The sequence below is a fragment of the Miniopterus schreibersii genome, assembly GCF_964146895.1.
Source record: "Miniopterus schreibersii genome assembly, chromosome: 10".
NCBI classification, from domain to species: domain Eukaryota; kingdom Metazoa; phylum Chordata; class Mammalia; order Chiroptera; family Miniopteridae; genus Miniopterus; species Miniopterus schreibersii.
This window is the reverse complement of record NC_138110.1, coordinates 38,143,847-38,157,596: the sequence shown is the minus strand read 5'-3', so window position 1 is coordinate 38,157,596 and position 13,750 is coordinate 38,143,847. Positions and strand designations below refer to the sequence as shown.

At 39.4% G+C, this 13,750-nt stretch overlaps 1 protein-coding gene across 8 annotated transcripts in view; it reads right to left on the bottom strand.

The window, feature by feature from the left end:
- OSBPL1A (oxysterol binding protein like 1A) overlaps positions 1 to 13,750 on the bottom strand; it is a 164,131-nt gene that overhangs the window by 51,715 nt on the left and 98,666 nt on the right. For all 8 annotated transcript variants that reach the window (XM_081148382.1, XM_081148383.1, XM_081148387.1 and 5 more), the window contains one exon: positions 1,764 to 1,920. In XM_081148382.1, the coding sequence (XP_081004508.1) occupies positions 1,764 to 1,920 (157 nt within the window). The remainder of the gene's footprint in view (positions 1 to 1,763; positions 1,921 to 13,750) is intronic.

Below are 13,750 nucleotides of genomic sequence, written 5' to 3'. Positions count from 1 at the left end.
AATGAAACTTTTACACTGTGTGTGGCATGTGCTGTTTATTTGGTTGGAGAACTTTATGAACCAAAAAAAACTAGGCTTTAAAAAATAATCCTATAATCACTACCTTTTAAAATAAGAAATTATGTTTTCCAAATATTTGACTGCTGACATTTCCTAAAATCACCTCTTTTCCTTTAAATAACTGAAGAATGTTCACCAGTTTAACTTTTCTGACTAGGTCACTATTGAGTTGCATTTCTTAGTGACCTGTTCTGATTTCATTTTTTGAACAATTTCATCTTAACTGTCTGTACTATCTGTACACATCTGTACCATTCTGAGTTTGACTAAAGATAGAACACAGAATATGAGTATGGAGTAATACATTTTTGTCAAATGTAAAATAACTACTGTTATTATAGCACACATACAAAAGGGCTAGCAGGCCCTAAAAAGCAGCGAAATACCCCTCCAGCCATAGGATATGACAGCATCTAAGCACAGCGCTCTTTCTGATATTTTACAATAATATCGACATTTGCATGCTTCTTTGAACATGCCAAAGATTTCACCTGTGTTCTCACTGCACTGTCACGCTGTGTGTTTAAATAGTTAAAGGCTATCTTCTCTTTAGAGACCGACAGACCTGCCAGGTTTCCTGTTAGACATTTCATGACCTGCTCAAAACTTAGCCCTGGACCCCCAAAGGAGCTGACTGTAACTGCAAAGGAAATCAGGAAGACACCTGCTAGCCATGTAATTTGCAATGGTAAACGACATCAAAAGACAACCATCAGGAACCATGCTCAGAGGATAGGCCTGTTATTGAACAAAAGAAAACTCTGCTTTTATCTAGTTTGTTACCTAAAACTCCCTGATCTTGTCAAAATAAGTACAAAGTGAGACAGTTTGTTAACAAGGTGCAAATACACATAAATCAGAAGTGATATGTGTATTTTTTCCAGTAGAACAATTGAGACCAATTGTGGCCCAAGTCATGATGCAGAAAATGGGATAAAGTTACACAACCTACAAATATTAAACAAAAATACTATCTTATAGAAACTGTTAATAATTTCTTACCCCCAAAAAGTGCTTTTTACAATGACAACAGGCTACATCCTTTACTGCTATTTAATAAACATCTTCTCTATGAATACCAGCATGCACACATGCCACTGTGTCTGCACACTCGTGCTGAAACTGGAGAACCTGAGTGTCTGTTACGTCTCATTAATTTGGGACAATCTCTAGGACTAAATCAAGGGAATAAAAAGATACTAATGTTTTGAGACAGTATAGAATAGATACGTTCAACAAACCCTGGGTCTTAATGAAAGTCTTTGTTAAAATGTAACTAAATTGAGTCAACAGGCAGGCAATATTACCATCCATTCTTAATAAAACCAACAGGAAGATCGAATGACTAGAAACTAAAATAGCATTGGGAGGCAAAGTCATAAAAGATGTATGATGAAAAAAGGAACCCAGCATCAATTTCAATAGGGAGTTCTGAACAACCTTTCTAAACGGCCAACTAAAAGATTTATGTTCCTCTAAAACCATGCTGCTAAGACCAAGTTCTGTGCTTTGTTCCTACAATTACAGATGATGTTCTCCTCTCAAATGGACAAATATTTAAACTACATTGTTTCTTTGAGGTGGCACTGCAATATAAATATCCAACACAGAGGGGGGTAAACAAAAAGAAGGCATACTTTTAAGAACTCAAATGGACTTGATAATAAGAAGTCAGCAATGATAACTGTTAAAGGCTCGCCTACCTGTGTTTTTTGATGCCATTGGAGAGAGCATCTCCCCCACCGCAATCTTTTCCTTCAGACATTCTGGGTTTTCTACTGCTCAAGTGTTCCCCTTCCTCTTCAAAGGAGTGTGCAGTCACTGCTTCCAATCGACTCAGGGACCGTTCCGACTCGGAATCTGTGGCAGAGCAGGTTCATGGTCAATGAGTTGAACTTGGCTTCGGTAACAATGCCTATCTCCCTTAATGCATCAGGCTTTGAAACCTAAGCAGCCTACTTTGTCCTTTGGCAATCCATCCGTTAACTACCTCCTCAGGGATTTCAGAGAACCCGCACCCAATAAGGCCAAAGTGGATTTATGAAACAGATATAGGCTTATACCAACTTACAATTAAATCAATTTTATATATTAACAGATTTCCAGAGAGTATCCAATTCTTTAAGAAACCATATTCAGTAGCTCCCCCTACCCCAATTTCTATTTTTATCTTCCCTCTCAAAGCACCTTAAACATAACTTACAAAAAAACACTCAATTTTTAAAATTCATTATAAAGAAAACGCTAGAGTAGCTGTGCTTGTGAGAAGCACAAATGACATTGATACTACAGACACAACAGCAAAGGTAATTTAAAAATACTTTAAGAAATACTTCTTCTAGCATGATAGTACTTAAATCCTCAAGAGCTAAAGCTAGAAGTGTCCACAGAAAATCTAATTATCGAACAGGCATTTTTAGGGTGAAAATGCCATGTTCCCAATTGGCTGTGCATTCAGTGGAGCCATCTGCCTGTTTGGGAATAGAAGACAGCTTATTTTTGCACAGTACGTTATAGTTTTCAGGCACGTTCCCATTCTTTACCTCCTTTTAGCTTTTGCAGGGTGCTTTGGCGGCAGGACTATGGGGTTAATGAGAATTCTAACGGTCTCATGGTTTGTGAGCTGGGCGAAACAGGATGTGAACCTAGGTTTTCTGATTCCTTGTTTAATGTGCTATATATTTCAGCTCAAAGTAGCAGCCACTCAACCTCCAGAAAACTTTAAATGGTTCCTATACTATTCTTAAAATGTAAATTCAAGGTAACATCTAACTTCCCTTAAGCAGATGACTATGTACTCAACTGTGCTCAGCTCTAGAGAAGCACTCCTAGACACATTCAAACAAATTTCCTTAAATAAATCCCCAATCATGTTCTTAATATGTCCTATAGTCAAGATGTTCAGGAAATAATTATTTTTAGTACTTCCCTTTCCCCCCACACTGCATTCAACCAAAGTCACGGAATTTTATTTTTATCACATTAGCTTGATTAGTAACAATTGCTGGATGAGCGCAATTGCAGGTTGGACAACATGGCTTGAGCTCTGAACTCTGGACCCTCTGAATGGTGTAAGTTACTTACAGAAAGACTTTCAATGCTGGCAAAGTTATTTTTATTTTCTGTAACTAGAACACTACAAGAATTAAAAATATAGCTTTGTTCTGTCATGTATCTTATAACAAATAGATATTTTAATAATAAATTTAAAGAGGTATTTTTCATTGTCAATTTTGGAAGGTAGCCACAATATTTTATTGGGAAAAAACTTACAGACAAGCTGTATAGCCAATAACAAGAGGACTGTCTACCCATTAGATGAAATAGCAGTTGTTAAAATTACATTTACCAAAACAACTTGATAAAATAAAAAAACTGCTTTTAACATAATACTAAGACAAAATAAATCAGGATACCATTTTATAACTTTAAAATATAAGCAAAATAATAATTATACTCTGCCTCAAAGAAAGAACATTCTGGTTCAGGGAAACAGTTGTGCAAATGAGAGCAGGAAGGTGACAGCAGTGTGTCTAGAGCACAGTGAGGCAAAGGGGATGAGTCCACTTTCGGGGGGAAGCAAATGGGCATCAGGAAAGGCAACCTAGAGGGGTCCAACTACAGATAAATCTTTAAAAAGTGAAAATGGTGCTCAGGCGGAGGTGAGGGAAGAGTTGTTCAGAGGCAGCTGAATGGGCAAAACCTGAAGATGATGACAACGGTCTTGGGGTGGGGGCTGGGGTGGTTTCTTCACTTCTACATTGTCAAAGTTGTTTGATATAAAGGAGAATTAAGAATTAAAGCATCCAACAAAATAATCTTGTCTGTATTGGTCAGTATTATTTAAGATGCATTATTGCTTTATAACTCAGATGTCACCGAAGGGGTTCAGAACAGGCCTCCCCAAGCTGTGCTACTTTGGCAGGTGGATTATTTTGAGCTGAAGGCAATCAAGACGCTATGGGCTCAGAAGAAACTTCTGTCCCTCCTTAACTACCTAAACGAATAAAAATTAGGGGCTTTGCCCATAATAAGAGCTATTACCAGAGATAACTTTTTATGGCCTATCAATAGAGCAGGGCAAACATCTAATTACTGAACATCTGCTCCTCTAAGACCTTCCTCCCTTCTTAGCCCCAGGTACCTTACCTCATTGCTTGGCTCAGGATGCCACACATGCTTCATTTCCCCTTTCTGTCTCTGAACCTCTCATGTATGTGGGGTTTCTGACTCACGCATGTGGAGTTCCCTTCATACATACGTACTTAAATTTGGTTAATCTATCTTGTATTGATTTCATTATTAGATCAGCTGAAAGAACCTGGAAGGGTAGAAAAAAATTCCTTCCTCCTCTACGTCTTGAAAACCAAAAAGCAGTGAAGCAAAAAACCTCAAGCACTTATTAAACATCACTAGGCATAGGCTATTGGGTTTGCTATTTATGAGATACAAATCATAAGGCAGGGATTTATCCATTTAAACAGAAAATTCTTAACAAAAAGCAGATATTCAGTAAAAACCAAACAAGAGGTACGGAAGTAAGAGCTTCTATGAAGCCGAGAGACTTTTCTCACGATAAGATTTCAACTCACTGAATACAGACGAAAGACCTGCTACCTTGCGGCATCACGGGACCGCTGTGCTTACCCACAGGATGCACTATCGGGTGGCAGTTCAGACCTGTCCTCCTGGGGGTGGCAGTACTTGACTCCCTCTCCGTCTCCTTACACCTTCTCTCTTCTACTCTCTTCCTCCCTCTTCCTCCACTTCTCCTCCTTCCCTAATCCTTACTCTTTGCTCTGATTCTTTAATACAGTCAGTCTGGCCTCACCCTAACCCCCCCCCAAAGCTCTCTGACAAAGGTCACCAATTACCTCCATACTGCAAAGTCCAACGGTCATTTTTTAATTTTATCGTGACTCACTCACCACCTCTGACACTGCTTAATACAATCCTTTCTTCCTTTATCGTGTGCAAGGCACGCTGGATTCAAAGAGCAGTAACATCTGACGCCTATCCACGGTCTAGCCGAGGCAGACCGTTTTGTGAACGTGTGAGGTGAGTAAATTTTTGTAGGTGCCCTAACAGAAGCCTAAATAGGAGCAGTGGGCCACAAAGGTGGGATCAGCCAGCTTCACAGAGTGAAGGACAGGGCGTCCAGGGAGGATTGTGACTGATGATTGAGCTACACTGACAAGGAGTAAGAGGGAACCGGGGAGAGCTGCAAGAGGAACTGTTCTAGCAAAGGGCACGGCATGGCCCAACATGGGAGGAATAAGGCATTCAGCAAGACGGGAATGGAAGACGCAAGAAAGGAATGGTGGTGGAGGCAGCTGGATGGAAAGGAAGCTATGAGTCAGTCAGGAAGCTGGTTATATAGGATAAATCAAAATCAAAATCAAAATCAAAGGCAGGCTGTGGGATGAAGAAAATACAAAACGAGGCTGGGAAGGAGGTGGCTGGTAATTCCAGCACATGCCATGAGGTTCTGTCTACTTGCCAGAGTTAAGTCACCAACGTATCTCTGAGCAGTCTTTAGCCTCAGAGGCAAAGGAAACATAATCAATGACATGACTTACGGTGCCCATGAGATAAAAACTCATTAGTTTCTTAAGAACAAAAGCTCAGTTATTTCTAGTACTATGAACAGAGAGATGTCTAATATATATTGTGTGAAATAGTTTGAACTTACTCTGTTGGCAACAGGAAGCCATTCGTACATTCTAGGCCTTCACAGCATCAGTCACGCTAATGTAGCTCCAGGACAGAATCGTTTCATTTGGAGACCCATACTTCCAGATATATTTAAATTCACACACATTTACCTAAGTGCCAAAGAGGCCACAGCTACTGTGGAGGCTTACTGGTTAAGGCAAAACCTGCACACAGAGGTAACTTTCAAGTCTCCCCATACTAATAAACTGGTGATGGATCTCAGTGCCTCTGAAGTGATTATTCAGTCCTAAAACTTGTGGTTTTTTCAATTTTACCCACATATGTAAATATCAAATAGGCCAGATTTTTATCTACCATTCAGTGTTACTGAGCAATATCAATACCTTAGTAGGCAGCATAAAATACCAAAAAGAGTGTGTTACTGCCTCCTGTTTGGTGGGCGCTGTGCTCTCTTACAGTAGTAAGGCCACCATACTCATGCTTTAAAAACAAACAGGCATTTAAGGTAGACAGGATCTTTGCCTGATTATTTTTTTCTCGATTAAAACAACAGTATTAGTACAAATTGGTAGTTACAAAACAGTCATGGGGGTGTTAAGTACAGCGTAGGGAGTCAGTAACACCGTAATAACTGTGTATGGTGCCAGGTGGGTACCAGAAACATCGGGGGAGCACTTGGTGAAGGGTAGGACGATCGTCTGACCACTACGCTGCACGCCTGAAACCAACACAAAATAATACTGAATGGAAACTGTAATTTTGAAAAATTTTTAAATCTTACCATACAAAAAAGAAACAAAACGCTAGTATTAATAAAAAGTTTGTTTTAATGTCACAAATCTCCAATGGCCTAGATCTTTATTTTGAACACATTTCGGAGTGAACACAATCCTCTCTCTCATCCAAAGTGCATGAAAGCCAACTGTTGTGACTGGGTTAACATGACTAAAAATTAACTTATCAAGTTGTATACATTCGACGTGTACAGCTTTCTGCATGTCAATCATACCTCCGTAAAGTGGTTTAAGAAAACCTTTGGAATCAAGAGGATCATTATCTCTATCCTACTTTTTTTAGTTTTTCTTCCTATTAAAAGGCCGAAAGAAGAGGTCATGAAGTTAATGATATAAACATGTCAACAATTCTTATAAATTATCCTGATAAACATTTTTTTAACATGACCTTTGGAAACTAGCCTGAGAACAAACAGTACAAAGGAGCAACATGTGGAAGAGCTGTGAATCATGTCCAAGTAAGCCCGCCCCCGCTACTGAAGGTAACAGGAAGAGGCCAGGCACGCAGGCTCAACTTAAAACCTGTACTGTTGAGTTTCCCACAAACTGGCCATGTCCTAAAAATGTAACCCAAGCTTAAAATATCAGTACTAAATTTTTATTTACCTTTAAGGTACTACTGCATAAACTCAAAAATAACACAGTAAATACAAAGAACACAAAGAAAATAAATAAAGCCTACCACATTTAGAGTAAATTGTAAACTGAAAATCAGGATGAGTCCAGAAGGGGCTGCCAAGAGACTGCTACAACAGTCTACTAAGGAAATGAAAAAAACTTGAAAACAGAATCTTGGCAGCAAGCAACAAGAGTCAGAGACATTCTAGACATATCCTCTCTGAATGAAGTCCAAGGTGAAAAGCAACCAAATGATAAAGTGCTGCTTATGACAGAGTTTCTTAAAAGTATTGGCTGTTCCCCCAAGCAACTAAATCTATTACTATTTTCCACAACTTGCAAAATCTGCATATGCAATTAAGGATGAAGAATTATGCAAATCATAGTGTGTGGGCGACTGGAAATCTTATGTGTATCCATTTAGGATTACTAAATCAACAAAGCTTTCTAATTTGTCTTGGTGACATCCTTAAAATTATTTTCAAGAAGATCACCTATACATTCACTCAACAAAGAAAAACATTCTAGAACTAAAGACCAGTTACAGAATAATCCATGGTTATGAAACAAAGTATTTTCATGAGATTCAACTTAATAAATTAACATTTACCAAATACCAGGTAAAGGGTAGTTGCTGAAACAGTTTCAAAAGATTAATGAGATATAGTTGGTGCCCTCCAAGTATTCAAAGTCCAGTCTAGGAAAGATGACATCTGAACTGCAATCAATGATGAAAAAGTTTAAGGCAGGAAAAAAGAACTGTGGGTGTGAGGGGAAGAGTAAACAGCTCTAAGGCCTGAAAGAACAAGGTGTCTGTCCAAGAATAGCTGGCAGCTAGAGAGAAGGGTGGCCAGATGGAAAAGATGTGGTCAGAGAAAAAGCTTTAAAGTGAGTCAGATCAGCATTAGATAAAGATGTGGTACATATATATACAGTGGAATATTACTCAGCTACAAAAAAGGGACTGGATGAAAAAAGGTGAAGAGATTAACCAAAGAACATATATACATAGCCCACGGACACAGGCAACGTGTGGTGATGGCTGGGGGAGGGGGGGGGCTGAGTGGAGGTGAGTAAAGGGGGCCTTTGAAATATATATATATGTAAATTTTAAAAATAAAGTGGGTCAGATCACAGAGTTTGGACTTAACCTGTAGTAATGGGGAGTAGCTGGATATTCTTCTAGGGACTGAGATCAGTTTTAGACTTTATAGTATCAGTGCCCATGGCCACTGTAACAATCACCATCAACTTGATGGCTTAAAACAACTAAAAACTAGTCTTTCATAATTCTGGAGGCCAGAAGTCCAAAATCAGTTTCACTGGACCAAAATCAAAGTGTTGGCAGGTCCACTGTCGCTCTGGGGCATCTAGGGGAGAATATGTTCCATACTGCTGGTGGCTGCCAGCATTCCTGGACTTGTGATTTTTTTTTTTTTTTTTAAAAAAAAAAGGTTACAAGTTCCCAGGATTAGAAGGTGGCCATATCTTTTGGGGACCATTTTTCAGCCTCCCACACCTGACAATATGCAACATGGAAGATGGGCTGCCGGGGACAAAGACTGGATGCAGGAAAATCTCTTAGAAAGGAACTGTCATAGTCTGTGGGGTCAAAGGGAGGGGAAAATTGAGTGAAAGCACTGACAGTGAATGTTGGGGGGAGAAAAGAGGGAGAAAAAAAGAATAGATGCCTAGATGCTGGGGGAGGGGTCATGAGGGGGAATAAAAGGTGACTTCCACATTTGTAGCGTTCACAGTGGGTGGAGGATGATACCATTATCCAAGACAGGGAACGCAGAAGGGGACAGGCCAGGATGACAGGTCTAGTTTCCATCATACAGAGTTTGAGGTGCTTTGGGCCAAAGTGGGAATTTTCAATAAACAGATGGGAAGCCTAAGAATATGATTATCCTCTATAACCAACTGGTTCTCAAATTCAGTCAATTTAACTTTAAAAGTGTATGTCAAAAATTCATTCACTCCAATATTTGAACTAGTGTGTGCTAGAATCTATGCTAATTGCTAGGGATGCAGAGTTCCTCATGGAATTTACATCTGGTTGAGTGTCAACGCCAACAAGAATCAAATCATAAAAGTGAGTACAAAATTTCACCTACGGGAAATACTGTGGTACAATGGTACATGGAGAATCTATAAAAGCAGATATTTGGTCAAGTCAAGAAAGTCAACCAGGCTTCCATGAAGATGCCTCTGACCCTTGAGAAAAGGTCAGAAGGATACGTGTTCCGCAAAGATGTAAAGGGAGAGAACTGAAACTTCCCATTCTCACTTAAATTGCTTTAATTCAAACTCTTGTCATCTCTTATCTAGAACACTAGCAGCTCAAGTCAATCTTTATTCCTAAAACACTAATATTCTACCACAACATGAACTCCTAAGGACCATGTCTTATTTTCTTTGAATTCTTAATTCTCAATATAATGCAAGCATATTATTAAAATTCCACAATGTTAACTTTAAAAAGTGAATTTTTAAAATACTAATCTTTATCACTCTATATATTTCTGTCTATTGTCTCCCTACCACCTAAATGCTAAAATGCAAATTCTTTTGCAGACTCTGATAACAAGACTCGTTACAAGCTGGTCCTAAACTACCTTCTTGGCTTCATCTCATCACTACACCTCCCTGCATCCAAAACACTCCCCCAGTTTCAGTCACAGCGCATTTCATGTTTTTGAAAACTCTCTCTCTACCTTTGTATGTGTTCCTTTTTCCACAAAGAATATTCTTCCCCCATCTTATCTGCTGGGAGAACTTTTTACTGACTCTTCCAAACACGCCTCAAATGTCATTTATTTTGTGATCCTTTCTACAACTTTCCAAAGCAGTTAGCTGCCTCTCCTCTGAATTTCTATAACTCTTTATGTACCGCTTGATAGTACTTACTCATTAACTTGTCCAACACATATCTATTCAGCTCCTCTTTCTTTGTCTAGCACTATTTGTAGGGCCGGGAATACATCCCTCCCGTCACTCAGGAGCTCACATCATTTTAACTGCAGGAGATCAACAAACAAATGAATACATCGTGCGAAAGGTGTGTTGTTGTTTTTTAAAGGCAAGAAAAGGGGAGAGAAAATGGCAGTGAAGGTCTCTCTGAGCAGAAAAATGAAGTGTGGGAGTGAGCACTGTGAATATTTGGGATAAGAGAGTTCCAGGCAGAAATAATAAAAAGCAATGGCCTGAGGTAGAACATGTTTGGCAAGTTCAAGAATTAACAGTGAGGTCAGAGTGATAGGAGTGAGGAAGACACAGGTAGATTTCAGAAAGGAGGCAGAGGGCCAGATCATCAAGGACTTTGGCCTTTATTCCAGCCAAGGAGGAAAGCCTTTGCAGGGTTTTTGCACAGAGAACTGATACAAACTGATTCATATTTCAAAATCATCACTCTGATAGCTGTGTTTAAACTGTTGCCGGAAATAAGGGTGCAAGTGGAGAGGCCAGTTAGAAAGTGACCGTGATAATCCAGGTGAGAGATGATGGGGGCTTGGGTCTGGTCTGAGTAGAATTATGAGAAGTGCTCAGATTCTGCTATACCCTGAAGGTAGATCTGACAGAATTTGCTGATGGATTGAATGTGGATGTGAGCCAAAAAAATAAAACTGTCTGTGGTGGGTAATTCAAAGGCTCTCAGCCTTGGCTGAGCATTTGGAAAGGCTGCAGAAGAGGCAAGCTTGTGAGTAGAGTTCAAGAGTTCTCTTTTGGAGGGTTTAAGACATTTAGGAGATCTTATTAGACATTTAAGCGAATGTGCCAAATAGCTAGACACGAGTCTGAGACTCAGGGGAAGACTGGGGCTGGAGACACAGAATTATGTGTTTATCAGAATATAGACAATGGGACTAGATGAGGTCAGGTACAGTAAAGTTGCTCAAGCTTTAATGTCCATATGACTCACCTATAAATTTGAAAAAAAATGCAGATTCTTATTTGCTAGGTCTGACTCAGAATCTGGAATTTATTCACGTTGGTGTCACCTGGCATGCACTGGGCACTCAATAAGCATGTCTAGCTAAGGAAATCCTCTCAGTGCTAAAGACAGTACAAAATGCACATGCTTTGCAATGAATATTTAATGGAGACATTAATTTAGTCAATAAAATCATTTTAGAAAAAGATGATGAGCCCAGAAGGTCAACTCAAAACCTAAAGGATAAATTACATTCATCAGTGTTTACCTGTAACATACAAACAATATGAGCAATCTGCTGAGTAATCAGTGTTTACCTACAACATACATACAATATGAGCAATCTGCTGAGTAATTTTTTAATGCTATAAACACAAAATTCGATTAAGAATCCCTGCCACTACCTGGAATTTCTTCAGAATGCTGTACCATATATTACATATAGAGGGTGTTTATTAACAGTCATATTCTATAGCGCTTAACTAACTGGCTGTCCATCCCATCACCCAATTACCCAGCTTTGTGCTAGGCAATAAAGGTAATACAAAAGTTAATACAAAAGCTCTCTGCCCTAAGGAACATGCAGTGTTGTTGAGGAAATGAAGAAATACACAAAAAGTTATATAACAAGAAAAAGGGCAAGGGCAAGAACAAGGTAGTGTGGCTAAAAAAAGGCGGAGGGGGGTAGGCAAGAGAGAAATAAGTGCTAGAAATACAAAGGTGAGTGAAATTGCTAAGTATTAGTATTAGGCAGGTCCACACTATAGAAAACCCACAGAAAAGGCCCAGATAAGAAATGTAAAGCTATTTCAAAAACAAACTGTAGGAGAAATGAAAGCACTGGGCTTGGGGACAGCAGGCACAGGTTCTGACTAAACAGCCACGATGAGCTGCTGTCTTCTTCCCAACACTGACCACCTGGGTCAAATTCTGTATCTTCTATGTGTAAAATGTCAGCACAGATGTTATTACTCTTCTCAGCTGGGACCAGATGTATTTATTGGACTCAACTTTGTTCAACATAGGTCAAAACTGTTCCTGTGTAGCCCCACCTTCCATTTTGAAAGTTTTGATTTAAAAAGACACAAGCTGGCGAGGGTGTGGAGAAAGGGGAACCCTGGTACAGGGCTGGTGGGAATGCAGACTGGGGCAGCCACTATGGAAAACAGTGTGGAGGTTCCTCAAAAAATTAAAAATGGAGCTGCCATTTGACCCAGTGACCCCACTTCTAGGAATATATCCTAAGAATCCAGAGACACCAATCAGAAAGAATATATGCACCCCGATGTTCACAGCAGCGCAATTTACAATAGCTAAGATCTGGAAACAGCCCATGTGCCCATCAGTAGACGAGTGGATTAAAAAAAGTGGTACATTTACACCACAGAATACTATGCAGTTGTAAAAAAGAAGGCTCTCTTACCCTCTGAGACGGCTTGGAGGGACCTGGAAAGTATTATGCTAAGCGAAATAAGTCAGTCAGAGAAAGACAAACATCACATGATCTCATTTCTATGTGGAATAAACTGATGAATAAAATGGAACCAGAGGCTTGGAGACATGGACCAGACTGACTAATCTTGGAGAGAAGGGGGGAGGGCAGGCAGGAAGAGATTAACTAAAGAACTTATATGCATATATGCATTGCCTGTGGACACAGACAATGGGGTGGTGAAGGTCTGGGGTGGGATGGGAACCAGGTGGAGGGGGCCAAGGGGGAAAAAGTGGGGACATCTGTAATACTCCCAACAATAAAGACAAATTAAAAAAAAAAAGACACGAGCACCTACCAATGCAACTGCTGAGAAATGCTAAAATTGGCTTCAATTTCATGACATAATTCTACTGGTTCTGCCAATCTACACTATTGGATTATATGCATTATTCATGCACATTTTCACCAAAACAGCATTAAGAGGAAAATCTAGCAAGAAAGACTTTCTTGAGCAACTGATCTCAACATGTTTCTAAAAAGGAAAATGAAGACAGTAAGAAAAACAATACATTTTGAAATTATAATATTGAAAAGGCACATATTTTCGTGAATCTGCTCTCTCAGACCAGTACTAAAGAATAACAGCCATGAAATTATTTAACTGGTAACAAATGTTTCTAAATGTTTCAAAAATAATTCCTTGGAACAGCGATTCTCAACTCGTATGCCACCCCACACTGGTGTGCCGCAAGAATTTTTAAAACATACAATTGGCTCTGACCTCTTTTCCCTTAGATTGTCAACTAAAAAAATCACAACAGCCAACACAAGCATAGCTGTCTGGTGTGACTGAATCAAAATGATATGTATTTTTTTGTCAGATCGGCAAAAAATATTTTTTGGTGTGCCACAGAATTTTACTAATTAGTTAATGTGTGCCATGAGATAACAGAGGTTGAAAATCGCTGCCTTAGAAGATTATTAGAGATTCATAAGGTCATTCACCTTTCCTTTTTCTCCCTATTAGCTACTTTTTAATTTACCCCTCTCTGTGAGCAGGTCTCATAGCTCCAACTCCATTGTAAGTTCCTTGAGAACAATTTTTATGGTTAATACTCTCAGCCTCACTCACTCCTCTGTTCACCACCCCTCCTCTCCCACCTGGCACCTAAAGTGGCGAATGCAGACTGTATGAAATCAGCATCTATTATGGATTCTCCTGTGCTCTTTATT